The following is a 19,002-nucleotide window of genomic DNA, read 5'->3' on the forward strand; positions in this document are numbered from 1 at the left end:
GTATTCTATGGTTTAAAGGGGAACTGAAGAGAGAGGTATATGGAGGCTGTCATGTTTATTTCCTTTTAATCAATACCAGTTACCTGGCGGCCCTGCTGGTCTATTTCTCTGCAGTAGTATCTGATTAAAACCAGAAACAAGCATGCAGCTAGTCTTGTCAGATCAGACTTATAAGTCTGAACCACTGAAACACCTGATCTGCTGCATGCTTGTTCAGGGGCTATGGCTAATAGTATTAGAGGCAGAGGATCAGCAGGGCTGCCAGGCAACTGGTATTGTCTAAAAGGAAATAAACATGACAGCCTCCATATACCTCTCTCTTCAGTTCCCCTTTAAGGCAGTGGTCCCCAACTTTTTTTGATCCAAGGCCCACTTCAGCATAAGGCAATTTTTTCAAGGACCGGGCGTGTGCAAACGTATGGGGGGGGGCACTAGGCGTTTGCACGGGGAGGGGGGGGGGGGTTGGGCACGGGCTTCTACAGGCAGTGTCAATGCACTGGGGCTGCTGTATAGCCCACCAGCACAAGGTACATTTGCTGTGAAGGGGGGCCTGGGCTTTCTTATCTACTGGCACAGTCATTTCCTCTTCATCTGCCTTCCCTCCTCCCCACAGCCCCTTTACCCTCCCCACACCCACTTCACACTTCCCTCCTTCCACCCTCACTTCTCTTCTCCCCACACTCACTTTTACCCTTATCTAAGCCTTCCATTCTACTTCCCACACTAGCGTCCAGCAGCTGCTCACCTCCGTGCAGACTGAACTAACTCAGTGGCTAGCAAGAGACCAGAGCATCCTCACTGCTGCCACCTGGTGTCCGTAAAGACAGAAAGCATGCTGCATTACAAATAACAGACAGTAGGTGGCAGCAGTAACAATGGCTACAGACGGCTCTTCTCTGTAGCTTTCTGCAAACTTCAATGACACTTCTCGCTGCACTGTGATGTCAGACTGCACAGCCCAGCTCAGAAAGTCAGAACAGCCTGCGGCCCAGCAGTGGGCCACGGCCTAGGGGTTGGGTACCCCTGGTTTAAGGTTTATCTTATTTCTTCAATGGACCCAGGGTTCACCTTATGCCTTCTATAGACACTGGGATGATATTACTATGTCTATCATGAACATAGGGATGATCTTTTGTCTTTTATGTACATGTTTCTTCTTGGGACTTATGGTCCGTTTTATGTCTTTAGTGCACAAAGGAATGTTCTTATGTCTTCTATGGACTATAGGGTTCATCTTCTGTCTTCAGTGGACACACGGTTCATCTTATGTGTTCCATGGAGACAGGGTTCACCTGATGTCGTCTATGGACACAGGTATGTTCTTATGTCTACCCTGGATCTAGGGGTGACCTTTTGTCTTCTATGGACACGTGTCTTCTGTGCACCCAGGGTTTAGCTAATTTCTCCCTTGGACATAGGAATGAACTTTTGTCTTCCATGGACATGGGGCTAAACTTATGTCTTCAATGGACACAGAAGCTTATCTTATGTCTTCCATAGAAACAGGGCTCTCGGGAATTATCTTATGTGTTCCATGGACACTGGTACCTTTTGTCTTCCTTGGATATGCACATCTTATGTTTTCCAGGGACATGAGCATCCTTTTATGTTTAACATGAGTACCTTTACTTTAACTTATATTTTGTATTATTTAATAATTTAATCAATCTGTTGCCTTTTTATTTAGAGTCTTTAAGCCAGTTGAAACTATAAACAAATAATTAAAAATAGAAAGCTATGACTTAAAGAGACACTGAAGCGAAAAAAAAAAATGATCTAGTGAATTGGTTGTGTACTATGAATAATTACTAGAAGATTAGCAGCAAAGAAAATATTCTCATACTTTTATTTTCAAGTATATAGTGTTTTTTCTAACATTGCATTATTCTATAATATGTGCAGATTACACAACACTCAGCATTCAAAATGAGTCTTTCAGAGCAGTCTGTGAAGTAATGACCTCTCCTCTAGCATAGGAAAAGTAAACAGTTCAATTACAGTTGAGATAATAAAAGTCAGATAACAGCCCTCTCCACGACTAAATTAGTCGGAGAGCTTAATGGCTTGTTTACATAGAGATAACAACTGGAGTTTCTCAACTCTTCCTGTACTGGAAACAATTACACTGATGTATCTGATCTTAATGTTTTATTTCTTAGCTGTGCTACACATACAAATCATAATATCATCATTTTTTTCCCGCTTCAGTGTCTCTTTAAGCATAGTAGCTTGGCCCCGCTGTCATGTTTTTACATTTTGTTTTAGATTGACTTTAAGCTATTATAAACTTGTTCCTGTTTTAGTTTTTTTCTTTCTTATCAATCAAGTAGAAATCATATAAGAAAATTCATTAACAAAATGACAAAGTAGCAGTTCAAACATTTGCCTAAAAAGATGAAGGGAGATTATACTAAGTTTAAAATAGATTTCCAGGCAGAGGAAATTAAACACAGTTCACATAAGATTAAAAATAAATAGTTGTGGATAACTTTTCTTTACCTCTGAGAAGTGGTGTGATGGCTTTGACAGAGTCTTTCACGTTCTGGTTGTGTGCTAGACCTCCTCACCTTTTTTTTTTTTTTTTTTTTTATTATTATTATTTAGTATTTATATAGTGCCAACATCTTCCGCAGAGTTGTACATTATATATACTGTATATATTGTCTTGTCACTTAACTGTCCCTCAGAGGAGCTCACAATCTAATCCTAACCATATGTATGTATCATGTAGTTCAGGTTTTCTCAACCAGGGTTCGTTGTGGACTCTGCAGGGGTTCCTTGGCATTTTACCCTATCGTGAGGGAAGTATAATAGAGAACATTATAATACGGGGTACTGTAAAAAGAAGCACTAAATTGGGGGTAAGAATAATAATGAGCACAGTATAATGAGTGTCAGTGTAATACGAGGTAGTAAAATTAACAGCCTCATCTACTTTTAAAGAGAACCCGAGGTGGGATTTAATTATGTTACTGGGGCACAGAGGCTGGTTGTGCACACTAAGACCAGCCTCCGTTGCCCCATGGTGTGCCTCCATGTCCCCCCTGCGCGCCGCTATACCCCCCGCAGTGCTGGCGATACGCAGCGTGTCGCCAGCACAATGTTTACCTATGCGCTGTCTGTCAGCGCCGCTCCCCCGCCTCCTCTGCATCGACGCTACCCGCCCGCGTCACTTCCCTCCTATCAGCGGGAGGGAAGGGACACGGGCGGGTAGCGCCGATGCTGAGGAGTCGGGGGAGCGGCGCTGACAGACAGCGCATTGGTAAACATTGTGCTGGCGACACGCTGTGTGTCGCCAGCACTGCGGGGGTATAGCGGCGCGCAGGGGGGACATGGAGGCACAACATGGGGCAACAGTAACATAATGAAATCCCACCTCGGGTTCTCTTTAAAGACCAAGCCTCCTGCAAAATAAATGCAGGGGTTCCTGGAGACCAGAAAATTGTTTGCAGGGGTTCCTTGAGATCCAAAAGTTATTTGTTGGGTTCCTCCTGGGTAAAAAGGTTGAGAAAGTAGTGTATGTATCGTAATCTAGGGCCAATTTTTTTAGGGGGAAGCCAAATAGCTTATCTGTGTGTTTTGGGGATGTGGGAGGAAACCGGAGTGCCCAAAGGAAGCCCACACACAGGGAGAACATACAAACTCCGAGCAGATAGTTCCCTGGCTGGGATTGGAATCGGGGACCCATCGCTGCAAGGTGAGATTGCTAATCCCTACGCCACCATGCTGCCCAGCTCTGCAGAGTGAAGTGGGGCACCACATTACTGGTCCATGAGGTCGTATCTCCATATTCCTCTGACACTCACAGTAGGTATAAAAACAAATTCTGACAGATATGATTGGTTTTGGACCAGCCCATCTTCCCTCTTCTGAGGGGAATTCTCTGTATTGCCTCTATTCTTTACTAAAAAAAAACCTCTAAGGAATGGATCTTTAAAAACATGCCAGCTAGCCTGCCTACTCATTTGTACACTTTTCTGGCAGATAGACAGAGCAGAGCAACTGCCAATCAGTAAGTCTGTTTGAAAATAAAGAAAACCAAGGGAATCCCCTATGAGGAGATAAACTAGTCAAAAACCTGTCATATTTTTTTAAATCTGTGACTGTGATGTAGGAAAAATAAATTGATATTGTATTTTACTCTGAAACAAATGATAATTTATATTAATCCATTTAAGATTTTTAAATTCTTCAGGATGGTGATTTTCATTAAGTGTGTTTTGATACCCGACTTCTGTTAGCATTCGGGCATGCTGGAAAACCACACCCAGTTCACACTATTATGTAACATCACTGGTGACGGTGTGTATATTTAAATGCACCAAGAGTTAAGATAGACGTGAGATGTTGCCAACAGTAGAATATTCGTAATGTTACCGCTAGTCTATGATCACCGTATCTTATCCTATCCTCACATTGACCTCCCCCTATCTATGCCTAACTATAGCAAACCTTCTACCTACACCTAACACTAACCATTGTCACTGCCGTTACATGGAGTTTGGCAACATATTACCCAACTCCATCATTGCTATCCCCCGCTGTCACTACACAGTAGGCAAACTCTACCTTTGCTATCCCCGCTGTGACCTCCGCTAGTCGGAGTTCAGCAATATTATAGATCTTTGCCGAACTTCAGTGCCTCTGTTGCCGAAATGACCTCCCATAGCTGCTATTTTCATTGGTGTGTATGGCCGTGCCCAATTTATCAAGTGTACATTGAGTCCAAATTACCTGTTCCACTAGCACCTCACTCCCACTTATTCCCCATCCTCCAAAATAGAGCTGAACTCGCTGATCGGCACATAGCTTAAGAGTGTGTTTGTACATGGAAATGCCATCTGAACCTACCAAGAAAAATCATGACAGACAACCATTACTACTAATATTGCTATCCCAGTACTTTTTTTTTATGCTTCTATATTCTTTTTCACATGTACCTTTTTATGTCCCTCATCATATGTGATTGCTTTTTGCAATTGCTGTTTAACACTATGATCTGTGGACTACCTGCTAACCATTTGGCCCAGCTACAGTCCATCATAATTTCTGCTGCACGACTCATCCACCTCTCCAACCCCATCCCACTGTGTCAGTCTCTTCACTGGCTGCCAGTTACACAAAGGATATAATTCAAAATCCTGACTCTTGCCTACAATATTCTCCTGTCTTCCCCCCTGGTCACTTCTTTTCACTCCTACCTACAAGACTTCTCTCGATCCTCTTCCCTCCTCTGGAACACCCTCCCTCAACACGTCCGCCACTCACCCACACTTACCCCTTTTAGACACAACCTGAAAACTCACCTCTTCAGGCAAGCATACTCCCTCTCTTAGGACACCTTGGCATCTGACCACCATTTTACCACCTCATACACAGCTTCCCTTTACCTATTGTCCTATCCCTTAAAGAGACTCTGAAGTCTCTTTTTTTACCTTCTTTTGTTTAACAATCCACTTCAGCTTTAATGACAGAGTTAAATTGCTGTGACCCCGCAGCAGAGGAGTGATTTATTACTAGAGATGAGCCTTGCAACCCCCCTCCCCCCCCACAGTACCCCCCCCCCCCCCCCCCCCCCGGGCTCGCAGGGCTTCACTTCCTCGAATAGGCTGAGCTTTACACTGTAGCTCTGCCTCCTCCTCCGTCAATCTCATTCTCTGCGGTTCGCCGCCTCTCCCCGCCCCTCTCAATCTTCTTTCACGAAGAGGGGCGGGGGGATGGCAGAGATCCGCGGAGATTGATTGCGGAGAGGCAGAGCTACAGCTCAAAGCTCAGCCTGTCCAGGAAGAAAAGCCCTGTGAGCGTATTCTTGACTCCATGCTGTGTATCACTCCTGTTGTTTTTTGCCTGAGGAAGCAGGACTTTGCCTGCGAAACGCATTGCAGCTTGTCTTGGGAGTACTGTATATTCCTGCGTATAAGACTACTTTTTAACCCTTGAAAATCTTCTGAAAAGTTGGGGGTCGTCTTATACGCCGGGCGTCATTGATGCCGGGTGATACGCCCTATCCTGTTACCGTCTCTCAGATCTCCCTGCTGAGGGAGTGCAATCTATTCTTCCATACTGCTCTGATAAACAGGTAGACAAGGAGAGCTGACCAGTCTACTTAAGGAGAGTTGATCAATGCAACAAGTCAATTGTCTATATACTCTTACTGTATATATTGGGTAACACATACAGTACAGCACCAGTATCTGTTCATACACAGCACCAGTACATGATTTTTGTTTAAATTTTAATTTGATGTGCGTTGGAAGAGGGGTGATCTTATACGGCGAGTATTTCCCAAACTCTATATTTTAACTGGAAAAGTTGGGGGGTTGTCTTATACACCCAGTCGTCTTATACGCCGGAATATACGGTATATGAATAAATTATTTACTACTTTAATTGACAGTACGTTTGTCTGTTTTGGGTTGGCTGGTCCACCACCGCATCACGAACGTTTTAAACATTTTAGTGACTTTTAACCTATTGGCTCCTCTGTATATCTCAAGATTTCCACCCTTGGTGGAAGGGTGTTATACCCTCTTCTTCCCACCTATCCACAGAGAGCGACGTCTTAATCCTGAGTGGGGACAGGCTTGTTCTCCCCACCTGCATACTCAGTGGTTGCCTTGGAGGTAACCCTGGTTTGTAAGTATATTACTTACAAATCACATTACCGCTTCCACCCTCCAATACATACTACACTATATTGGGCTCTCGGTCTTCTACCTCTTATATCTTTACTGCGAGCCAGGGCAGCATGATCTGCGACCTGCAAAGTCGTAGAACTTTGCAGGTAGTTTTCTAGGTAATGAATCACTCCTCTGTTGCTGGGATGCAGCGATTTAACTCTGGCATTAAAGCTGAAGAGGATTGTTAAACAAAAGAAGGTAAAAAAAAGAGACTTCAGAGTCTCTGTAAGACTCTCTGTAAGACCGATTGGCCAGGGTTCTCTTTCCCCTTTTGTCTCTCAATGCTGTGTAATGTGTGTACATATTTTCCACCATTATGTCAAAATCTGTAATTGATTTTTTCATGCTATAAGCTGTAATCCACCATAGTCTTGTACTGATAACTGTTATGTTTATATTGTATTGTTATACCTTGTAATCTATTTAGAGTGCCACGGAAGATGCTAGCACTATATAAATCAATAATAATAATCGTAATCATAGAATCACAGACCTGTTTCTGATATTTTCTCAGTGTACCCTCCTCTTTGTGTATATCTATGTGTATTATATATAGCATTAAATACAATTCATAACGTTTATTTGTTACAACTGACCAGGAGCTTTTGATGTGTTCTTTGCTACACTTTGAATAGTTGCTGGGTGGGTTATGCGCAGTTCAGTATCTTGTCTGTGAAAAGTCTTTGTTTGTTTCTTAGAATAGTATGAAAGTCTGTTCAGCACTCTGCTGTTTTATTTTGCGTTCTGATACTAATTAACCTTTCCTTGGCAGTGTTGCGGAGATCTTGGAAAAGCACGGACTCCAGAAGCCCATTTCATTTGTGAAGGCGACACAGGCAAGCGTGGAAGAAGCCCGTAAGCTGATCGTACGCCTTACCCGTCACACAGGCCGCAAGTAAGAATCTGTTGTGTTATCTGTAGTGTTCTAATTGCATGGAAGATCCAAAAGAACCTCAGTAAATAGCTCAGAGCCGCAACCTGAGGGTCTTCCCATGGCGTGCTTGCCCACTGCTCTGCCGTACGTGTGTCTGATAATCACTGGCTGTGGCAGACACAGATCAGGCGTGACCAGTTTCTAATGAGATCTGAAGTGTAGGTTTTTTCATCTTTCCACAATAGTGCAAATAAAATTGATGATCTGTATTCTTAATTCCTGATATAAAACACAGTGCAGTAAAGTGAAGAAACTTTTATTAATAATCATGTCCTCAGCAAAATTGTGTTTGTCAGAGTTCAGGTACCCTGATGTTAAATACTTCCAGTCCTGACTGATTACATTTTTTTTTCTTTTATATTAACCACTTCAGGACCACAGTCTTTTCGCCCCTTAAGGACCAGAGCCTTTTTCTCCATTCAGACCACTGCAGCTTTCACGGTTTATTGCTCGGTCATACAACCTACCACCTAAATGAATTTTACCTCCTTTTCTTGTCACTAATACAGCTTTCTTTTGATGCTATTTGATTGCTGCTGCGAGTTTTACTTTTTATTATATTCATCAAAAAAGACATGAATTTTGTCAAAAAAATGACTTTTTTAACTTTCTGTGCTGACATTTTTCAAATAAAGTAAAATTTCCTATACATTTGAGCACGAAAGTTATTCTGCTACATGTCTTTGATAAAAAAAAAAACATTCAGTGTATATTTATTGGATTGGGTAAAAGTTATAGCGTTTACAAACTATGGTGCCAAAAGTGAATTTTCCCATTTTCAAGCATCTCTGACTTTTCTGACCCCCTGTCATGTTTCATGAGGGGCTAAAATTCCAGGATAGTACAAATACCCCCCAAATGACCCCATTTTGGAAAGAAGACATCCCAAAGTATTCAGTGAGAGGCATGGTGAGTTCATAGAAGATTTTATTTTTTGTCACAAGTTAGCGGAAAATGACAGTTTGTGACAAAAAAAAAAAAAAAAAAAGTTTCCATTTCTTCTAACTTGCGACAAAAAAAAATGAAATCTGCCACGGACTCACTATGCTCCTCTCTGAATACCTTGAAGTGTCTACTTTCCAGAAAGGGGTCATTTGTGGGGTGTGTTTACTGTCCTGGCATTTGGGGGGTGCCTAATTGTAAGCACCCCTGTAAAGCCTAAAGATGCTCATTGGACTTTGGGCCCCTTAGCGCAGTTAGGCCGCAAAAAAGTGCCACACATGTGGTATTGCCGTACTCAGGAAAAGTAGTATAATGTGTTTTGGGGTGTATTTTTACACATACACATGCTGGGTGGGAGAAATATCTCCGTAAATGACAATTTTTTTATTTTTTTTACACACAATTGTCTATTTATAGAGATATTTCTCCCACTCAGCATGGGTATGTGGAAAAATACACCCCAAAACACATTATACTACTTCTCCTGAGTACGGCGATACCACATGTGTGGCACTTTTTTGCACCCTAACTGCGCTAAGGGGCCCAAAGTCCAATGAGTACCTTTAGGATTTCACAGGTCATTTTGAGAAATTTCGTTTCAAGACTACTCCTCACGGTTTAGGGCCCCTAAAATGCCAGGACAGTATAGGAACCCCACAAATTACCCCATTTTAGAAAGAAGACACCCCAAGGTATTCCGTTAGATGTATGGTGAGTTCATAGAAGATTTTTTTTTTTTGTCACAAGTTAGCGGAAATTGATTTTAATTGTTTTTTTTCACAAAGTGTCATTTTCCGCTAACTTGTGACAAAAAATAAAATCTTCTATGAACTCGCCATTCTCCTAACGGAATACCTTGGGGTGTCTTCTTTCTAAAATGGAGTCATTTGTGGGGTTCCTATACTGCCCTGGTATTTTAGGGGCCCTAAACCGTGAGGAGTAGTCTTGAAACCAAATGTGGCAAAATGACCTGTGAAATCCTAAAGGTACTCATTGGACTTTGGGCCCCTTAGCGCACTTAGGGTGCAAAAAAGTGCCACACATGTGGTACCGCCGTACTCAGGAGAAGTAGTATAATGTGTTTTGGGGTGTATTTTTACACATACCCATGCTGGGTGGGAGAAATATCTCTGTAAATGACAATTATTTGATTTTTTTTACACACAATTGTCCATTTACAGAGAGATTTCTCCCACCCAGCATGGGTATGTATAAAAATACACCCCAAAACACATTATACTACTTCTTCTGAGTACGGCGATACCACATGTGTGACACTTTTTTGCAACCTAGGTGCGCTAAGGGGCCTAACGTCCTATTCACAGGTCATTTTGAGGCATTTGGATTCTAGACTACTCCTCACGGTTTAGGGCCCCTAAAATGCCAGGGCAGTATAGGAACCCCACAAGTGACCCCATTTTAGAAAGAAGACACCCCAAGGTATTCTGTTAGGAGTATGGTGAGTTCATAGAAGATTTTTTTTTTGTCACAAGTTAGCGGAAAATGACACTTTGTGAAAAAAAAAACAATACATATCAATTTCCGCTAACTTGTGACAAAAAATAAAATCTTCTATGAACTCATCATACACCTAAAAGAATACCTTGGGGTGTCTTCTTTCTAAAATGGGGTCACTTGTGGGGTTCCTATACTGCCCTGGCATTTTAGGGGCCCTAAACCGTGAGGAGTAGTCTTGAACCCAAATGTCTCAAAATGACCTGTGAAATCCTAAAGGTACTCATTGGACTTTGGGCCCCTTAGCACAGTTAGGCTGCAAAAAAGTGTCACACATGTGGTATCGCCGTACTCAGAAGAAGTAGTATAATGTGTTTTGTGGTGTATTTTTACATATAACCATGCTGGGTGGGAGAAATATCTCTGTAAATGACACATTTTTTTATTTGTTTTACACACAATTGTCCATTTACAGAGAGATTTCTCCCACCCAGCATGGGTATGTGTAAAAATACACCACAAAACACATTATACTACTTCTCCTGAGTATGGCGATACCACATGTGTGACACTTTTTTGCAGCCTAGGTGCGCTAAGGGGCCCAACGTCCTATTCACAGGTCATTTTGAGGCATTTGTTTTCTAGACTACTCCTCACGGTTTAGGGCCCCTAAAATGCCAGGGCAGTATAGGAACCCCACAAGTGACCCCATTTTAGAAAGAAGACACCCCAAGGTATTCCGTTAGGGGTATGGTGAGTTCATAGAAGATTTTATTTTTTCTCACAAGTTAGTGAAAAATGACACTTTGTGAAAAAAACAATAACAATCCAATTTCCGCTAACTTTTGACAAAAAATAAAATATTCTATGAACTCATCATACACCTAACAGAATACCTTGGGGTGTCTTCTTTCTAAAATGGGGTCACTTGTGGGGTTCCTATACTGCCCTGGCATTTTACGGGCCCAAAACTGTGAGTAGTCTGGAAACCAAATTTCTCAAAATGACTGTTCAGGGGTATAAGCATCTGCAAATTTTGATGACAGGTGGTCTATGAGGGGGCAAATTTTGTGGAATCGGTCATAAGCAGGGTGGCCTCTTAGATGACAGGATGTATTGGGCCTGATCTGATGGATAGGAGTGCTAGGGGGGTGACAGGAGGTGATTGATGGGTGTCTCAGGGGGCGGTTAGAGGGGAAAATAGATGCAATCAATGCACTGTGGAGGTGATCGGAAGGGGGTCTGAGGGGGATCTGAGGGTTTGGCCGAGTGATCAGGAGCCCACACGGGGCAAATTAGGGCCTGATCTGATGGGTAGGTGTGCTAGGGGGTGACAGGAGGTGATTGATGGGTGTCTCAAGGTGTGATTAGAGGGGGGAAATAGATGCAAGCAATGCACTGGCGAGGTGATCAGGGCTGGGGTCTGAGGGCGTTCTGAGGTGTGGGCGGGTGATTGGGTGCCCGCAAGGGGCAGATTAGGGTCTAATCTGATGGGTAACAGTGACAGGTGGTGATAGGGGGTGATTGATGGGTAATTAGTGGGTGTTTAGAGGATAGAATAGATGTAAACAATGGATTTGGGAGGTGATCTGATGTCGGATCTGCGGGCGATCTATTGGTGTGGGTGGGTGATCAGATTGCCTGCAAGGGGCAGGTTAGGGGCTGATTGATGGGTGGCAGTGACAGGGGGTGATTGATGGGTGGCAGTGACAGGGGGTGATTGATGGGTGATTGACAGGTGATCAGTGGGTTATTACCCGGAATAACAGATGTAAATATTGCACGGGCAAATTGATAAGGGGGGGGGTCTGAGGGCAATCTGAGCGTGTGGGCGGGTGATTGGGTGCCCGCAAGGGGCAGATTAGGGTCTAATCTGATGGGTAACAGTGACAGGTGGTGATAGGGGGTGATTGATGGGTAATTAGTGGGTGTTTAGAGGAGAGAATAGATGTAAACAATGGATTTGGGAGGTGATCTGATGTCGGATCTGCGGGCGATCTATTGGTGTGGGTGGGTGATCAGATTGCCCGCAAGGGGCAGGTTAGGGGCTGATTGATGGGTGGCAGTGACAGGGGGTGATTGATGGGTGGCAGTGACAGGGGGTGATTGATGGGTGATTGACAGGTGATCAGTGGGTTATTACCCGGAATAACAGATGTAAATATTGCACGGGCGAATTGATAAGGGGGGGGTCTGAGGGCAATCTGAGCGTGTGGGCAGGTGATTGGGTGCCCGCAAGGGGCAGATTAGGGTCTAATCTGATGGGTAACAGTGACAGGTGGTGATAGGGGGTGATTGATGGGTAATTAGTGGGTGTTTAGAGGAGAGAATAGATGTAAACAATGGATTTGGGAGGTGATCTGATGTCGGATCTGCGGGCGATCTATTGGTGTGGGTGGGTGATCAGATTGCCTGCAAGGGGCAGGTTAGGGGCTGATTGATGGGTGGCAGTGACAGGGGGTGATTGATGGGTGGCAGTGACAGGGGGTGATTGATGGGTGATTGACAGGTGATCAGTGGGTTATTACCCGGAATAACAGATGTAAATATTGCACGGGCGAATTGATAAGGGGGGGGTCTGAGGGCAATCTGAGCGTGTGGGCAGGTGATTGGGTGCCCGCAAGGGGCAGATTAGGGTCTAATCTGATGGGTAACAGTGACAGGTGGTGATAGGGGGTGATTGATGGGTAATTAGTGGGTGTTTAGAGGAGAGAATAGATGTAAACAATGGATTTGGGAGGTGATCTGATGTCGGATCTGCGGGCGATCTATTGGTGTGGGTGGGTGATCAGATTGCCCGCAAGGGGCAGGTTAGGGGCTGATTGATGGGTGGCAGTGACAGGGGGTGATTGATGGGTGGCAGTGACAGGGGGTGATTGATGGGTGATTGACAGGTGATCAGTGGGTTATTACCCGGAATAACAGATGTAAATATTGCACGGGCGAATTGATAAGGGGGGGGTCTGAGGGCAATCTGAGCGTGTGGGCAGGTGATTGGGTGCCCGCAAGGGGCAGATTAGGGTCTAATCTGATGGGTAACAGTGACAGGTGGTGATAGGGGGTGATTGATGGGTAATTAGTGGGTGTTTAGAGGAGAGAATAGATGTAAACAATGGATTTGGGAGGTGATCTGATGTCGGATCTGCGGGCGATCTATTGGTGTGGGGGGGTGATCAGATTGCCCGCAAGGGGCAGATCAGGGGCTGATTGATGGGTGGCAGTGACAGGGGGTGATTGACGGGTGATTGACGGGTGATTGACAGGTGATTGACAGGTGATCAGGGGGGATAGATGCATACAGTACACGGGGGGGGGGGTCTGGGGGGGGTCTGGGGAGAATCTGAGGGGTGGGGGGGTGATCAGGAGGGAGTAGGGGGCAGATTAGGGACTTAAAAAAAAATAGCGTTGACAGATAGTGACAGGGAGTGATTGATGGGTGATTAGGAGGGTGACTGGGTGCAAACAGTGGTCTGGGGGGTGGGCAGGGGGGGGTCTGAGGGGTGCTGTGGGCGATCAGGGGGCAGGGGGGGGAAATCAGTGTGCTTGGGTGCAGACTAGGGTGGCTGCAGCCTGCCCTGGTGGTCCCTCGGACACTGGGACCACCAGGGCAGGAGGCAGCCAGTATAATAGGCTTTGTATACATTACAAAGCCTATTATACACTGTTGCAGCGGCGATCCGGATGCCAGTAACCCGCCGGCGCTTCCGAACGGCCGGCGGGTTACGGCGAATGGGGGGCGGAGCCAGTCCCCGGCGGCTGATCGCGTCACGAATGACGCGATCGCCGCATAGCCACTCCCGCAGCCGCCCCCGCCGATGGGCGTATTGCGGTCGTTTGGGCCCGGACTTTGCCGCCGCCCATCGGCTGGGGGCGGTCGTTAAGTGGTTAAATTTCACAAACAGTCAGCAGCTTTACAAAAGCCATGTCCCAACTTTATTAGCTTGGCTTCATCAGGACCCGCCCGTAGTTGGGGGTAATTTGCATCATAGTTTGCATTAATCTATAAACACATTTTTTTATAATAATCTATGAAAAACTGAGACAAAAACGAAATCCTCAAAACCAATCAAAATAAGCAACGCATCCCCCCCCCCTCTACCAACAGAGACTACTTCCTCTGCAAGAGAAAAGAACAAGAAAAAAAGAAAGAGAGAAAAGAGAGAAGCTCCCACATCAAAAACTCAGCAGTAGGCAACTCCCTCCCCTTCCCACCCCTCCCAACATCAATCACCTGACCACTTTCATTCAATCCCCTTATCCCCGCGTTCACACCATCCAATCATCCATTTGTTCCGGGTCAAGCCTTACCTACCATTAAATTAAGATTATAACCTGCTAATCCACAATGTATATATTTCTTTCCCTATTCTACGGATGGGTTGTATTCTGTCTTCTGCTTCTTCTGCCATTTCATATTTCGTCCTTCAGAGTTGTTGTCATTTCAGCTACCCATTCCTGAACAGATGGTGCTCCTTGTGCTTTCCATAACTTTATAAGTAGTTTTCTCGCGACCGCTGTTCCCAGGATTAGCAATGACTCCCACTACTGTCCCAATCCCTGAACCCCGTCCAACACTCCAAACCAAGCCCCCTTAAAGGGAAGGTTCAGGGTGGCACTTAAAAAAATAAAAATGCCCATCCACTTACCTGGGGCTTCCTCCAGCCGTGGGCAGCCAGGACGTGCCCTCGGCGCCGCTCCGCAGGCTCCCGGTCCCCTCCGGTGGCCGACCCGACGTGGCCAGGCCGGCTGCCAGGTCGAGCTCTTCTGCGTTTCAAAATGCGCCTCACGGGGGCGCGCTGACGTCATCGGACGTCCTCCGGGCTGTACCGCGCAGGCGCAGAACTACTGCGCCTGCGCAGTACAGCCCGGAGGACGTCCGATGACGTCAGCGGCCCCCGTGAGGCGCATTTTGAAATGCAGAAGAGCCCGACCTGGCAGCCGGCCTGGCCAGGTCGGGTCGGCCACCGGAGGGGACCGGGAGCCTGCGGAGCGGCGCCGAGGGCACGTCCTGGCTGCCCACGGCTGGAGGAAGCCCCAGGTAAGTGGATATTAAATTCATTATTCAGACTGGTTGACCAGATTAAGGTGCAAAAATAAGGTGAATCTTAAAGTGCTCTGGTGCAAAACAAAATTCATGAAAACATGTTATTCATAAAACATTATGATTTAGAATATGAAGCAGTAAAGTGCCAAATATGTGAATTAAGATGCTCATTTCGTGAGCAAGTTAAAAACAAGAGAGATATGGCTGAATGGAAAGGGAAAGCTATAGAAGCACTGCTTTCAATTATCTGGACTAGAACTTATTATCTGAATCAATACAGGACTTGATTAATTACTAGGGGGAACAAGATGTTTATAAACAACTCTCCACCATAGCTTTACACATAATCCGAGTCTTCATACTCAAGGGTCTAAAAAACAAGAAAAATCAACATAATCATTTAGTCCCATCGGGCCCATGGCATCAGTCCTGATGATTAACAGTATTTCTTCCCGTTTAAGCTTTTTCTCCCGATCTCCTCCTCTTCTCAATGGAGGGACATGGATGATGCCTGCAAAGGTTAGCACCGCGGGATTATTGTTGTGTGCTTCTCTTACATGCTCAATTAATCTGGGTGAGCCATGGCCTGATTTAATTGAATTAAAATGTTCTCTAAAGCGCCTATTAATTGATCTTGTGGTTTCTCCCACACAGAAGCGACTGCAGGGACACCATATTGCGTAAACGACGTGATCTGTTTGACATGTAAAGAACGCATCGACTTTACGCCGTAGGGGTCCTAACTGGAAACTCTTCCCAACTTTCATGTAATTGCACGATACGCAATGGCCGCATTTATGGTTCCCATGGGATTTGAATTGTTCCAACCAGTTGCCTCTGTGTGGGGTGGTAAACTCACTTCTACTGACCTTGGATCCTATAGTCGGGGCACGTCTGAAGGAAAACAAGGGTCCTTCGGCCACTAAGGGCTTCAGAATGGGATCCCTTAGCAGGATGTCCCAATTCCTGACCATGATTGATTTGATTTGATTAGACATTACTGTGAAATCAAACGACATTAATGTTTTTTTTGGAGTTACAGACGTATCTTTCTTGATGTTACTTCTCAGTAAGGTCTTTCTTTCCTTGGAGCTTGCTCTTCTAAAGGCCTGTTTAATTTGTTCAGCTTGGTATCCTCTTGCTAAGAGTCTTTTTCCCAACTCCTCCGACTGCCGGCGGAAATCTTCGTCGAGCGCGTTGTTGCGACGCAGTCGGAGGAACTGGGCATAGGGGAGCGTGCGGGTGACATGCTCCGGATGAAAGCTATTCTTATGGAGTAGGGCATTCGATGCGGTTTCTTTACGATACCCTGTAGGCAGTAACTTGCCCTCCTTGATTACTAACTCTAAATCTAAGAAGGCTATCTTTTCTTGTGCCACACTCGCTGTAAAGGCCATGTTTGCTTCATTAGTATTAATATACTGAACAAATTCGTCAAAGGTGGCACAAGTCCCAGACCAACACACCAGCACATCATCCACGTACCTGGACCACGCCCTAAGTTGACCTCTAAAGGGGTTACGAGGGGAATGAATATATTCCTCCTCCCACCAAGCAAGAAAAAGGTTAGCATAAGTGCAGGAGACTGATGTCCCCATAGCTGTTCCCGAAATCTGCCAATACCATTGGTCATCAAAAACGAACGAATTGTGTGTTAGCACAAACTAAAGACATTCACAAATGAAGTCTTTAAATTGATCGTTTTTGTCTGTGCAATCCAAAAATCTCCTAATGGCAGCAATACCCAGATTGTGCGGAATTCTACTGTAGAGGCTTTCTACGTCTATGGTGGCCAACAGGTCACCCTTATGCCACGAGTATTCCTCTATTCCCCTTAGGACATCTACAGTGTCCACTAAGTGTGAGGGGATTTGATCGAGTAGTGGGAGGTTCTTCCTCCCCAGAAAGCCGATCATGAAGCGCAGATGCGCTCCAGCATATGATTGGATGAAGGGGACGAAGAGGGGCGGTACTACAAGGCGGAAGTGCGCCGAACGCCCGAGCAGAGGATATTTCTACCCGGTCAGCCAGCCCCATCTATGCAGCCTCCGTAGAAGCGCTAGGACAGCGCGAAACGGCCGTCAGGCTATTCCTGCACCTAGCGCCCACCATCAGCTCTCCACCTTCAGCCTTCAAATGCACGGTATGTGTTAAAAAATTTTTTACACTGCACGCCATCTGATGTATACCCACTGGCAATAAATGCACTAGGAGCAGTAGTGCCGACTCCGCATCTTCATTACAAGCATGTAGAAGATGAATCATCCACCATGCAGAAAATCCCATATCCAAGCACTAGGAATATTCCTTTCTCCGCTGTTACCAACCCCCCCTCAACCTCCCACCCCATCATGTGACATCTGTGGCCATTCTCTAAAAGCCTTTGAGGAATGCGCTGTAATGTTGTAGCTCATCTAGCCTTTAGTATCCGTTTCATTATTTATTATCTCGCTCGCACTTTTGTGATTAAACGTGTACAATGCCATTTGTCTTTCTCCAGCCTTCGGAGGATTTGCCTCTCGTTTAGTGGCTATCTTTCGTGTAGATTAGACTATTGATTGGGTGATTGTAATTACCTGTTCCTGTGCAGCCATTATTTCATTTATATGTGCGGGATGTGCCCCAGACATCTTGACTTTGACCCAGGCTTTATCTCAGCCACTGGAAGCCAGTTCCCTTTCTTTATCTAAACCAGCAGAAGATTGTAGTTAGATCTGAGATTTTACACAAGGGTGGTCTCTGTTCTGATAATAATAGCCAAGATCATGCTCTTCCAATATGAACTGTTCAATGAATGCTGCCAGTGAAGTGGAGATAAGGCCTGACTTTGCATGTGATGACATAAGGGTCATGCCAGACCTCTGGGAGATTTATTAATATACATTTTTAAAGAGAGAGAGAGAACATGTATATCGTGTTTTTCTCCTGGTAGAGCTGCATCCACTAGGTACTGCTCTATAGAAGTAGCAGTGTTAGGGATTCTTGCCCAAGGTCTCCTCACAGAATAGATGCTGGCTTACTGAACAAGAACAGCCAATATTTGAACTCTGCTCTCCTGTGTTCAGAGGCACAGGGTCCTTAACTAGTACACTATCCAACCACTGACCTTTTCCACGGCGGGTTATTATTATTATTATTTAGTATTTATATAGCGCCGACATATTACGCAGCGCTGTACATTGTATATATATATATATATATATATATATATATATATATATATATATATATATATATATATATATATATATATATATTGTCTTGTCACTAACTGTCCCTCAAAGGAGCTCACAATCTAATCCCTACCATTGCCATATGTCTATATTATTATGTAGAGTAAGTACTGTAGTCTAGAGCCAATTTTTAGGGGGAGCCAATTAACTTATCCGTATGTTTTTGGAATGTGGGAGGAAACCGGAGTGTCCGGAGGAAACCCACGCAGACACGGAGAGAACATACAAACTCTTTGCAGATAGTGCCCTGGCTGGGATTCGAACCAGGGACCCAGCACTGCAAGGCGAGAGAGCTAACCACTACGCCACCATGCTGCCCGGGTTACAAAATACTTTGTGTAATTCATGTTACTAGCAGGGCAAGGACTACCTGAAAACTGCCAGTTCCACATGCTTCACCAGAAAGGCAGCAGGAGCTTAGGAAGTTAAACAAGTGGCTGAGAAGTTGGTGAAGGAAGGGTTCAGGTTCTTGGAGAGCTGGGCAGACTTTTCAGTTGGCTACAGACTCTACATTATGGACGATCTGCACCTAAATGGCGAGGGTGCAGCTTTGCTGGGAGAGAAGATAGTTAGATGGTTGTTGGAGATTTTAAATTAGGACCTGGATGGGGGAGGGTGGAGGATTGGGGGGGGGGGGGGGGGTTGGAAAGTACCTGGGAACCAGCCAGAGTAGATAGACAATGGAAACCTGGGATTATGGAGACTGGAGAGGGA

General features: G+C 45.0%; 1 protein-coding gene across 2 annotated transcripts in view; it reads left to right on the plus strand.

Moving 5' to 3' along the window:
• Positions 1-19,002, plus strand: part of NBAS (NBAS subunit of NRZ tethering complex) — a 916,216-nt gene that overhangs the window by 334,776 nt on the left and 562,438 nt on the right. For both annotated transcript variants that reach the window (XM_068280281.1, XM_068280282.1), the window contains exon 28: positions 7,453-7,575. In XM_068280281.1, coding sequence (XP_068136382.1) covers positions 7,453-7,575 — 123 coding nt within the window. The remainder of the gene's footprint in view (positions 1-7,452; positions 7,576-19,002) is intronic.

Source organism: Hyperolius riggenbachi, chromosome 4, assembly GCF_040937935.1.
Source record: "Hyperolius riggenbachi isolate aHypRig1 chromosome 4, aHypRig1.pri, whole genome shotgun sequence".
NCBI lineage: Eukaryota > Metazoa > Chordata > Amphibia > Anura > Hyperoliidae > Hyperolius > Hyperolius riggenbachi.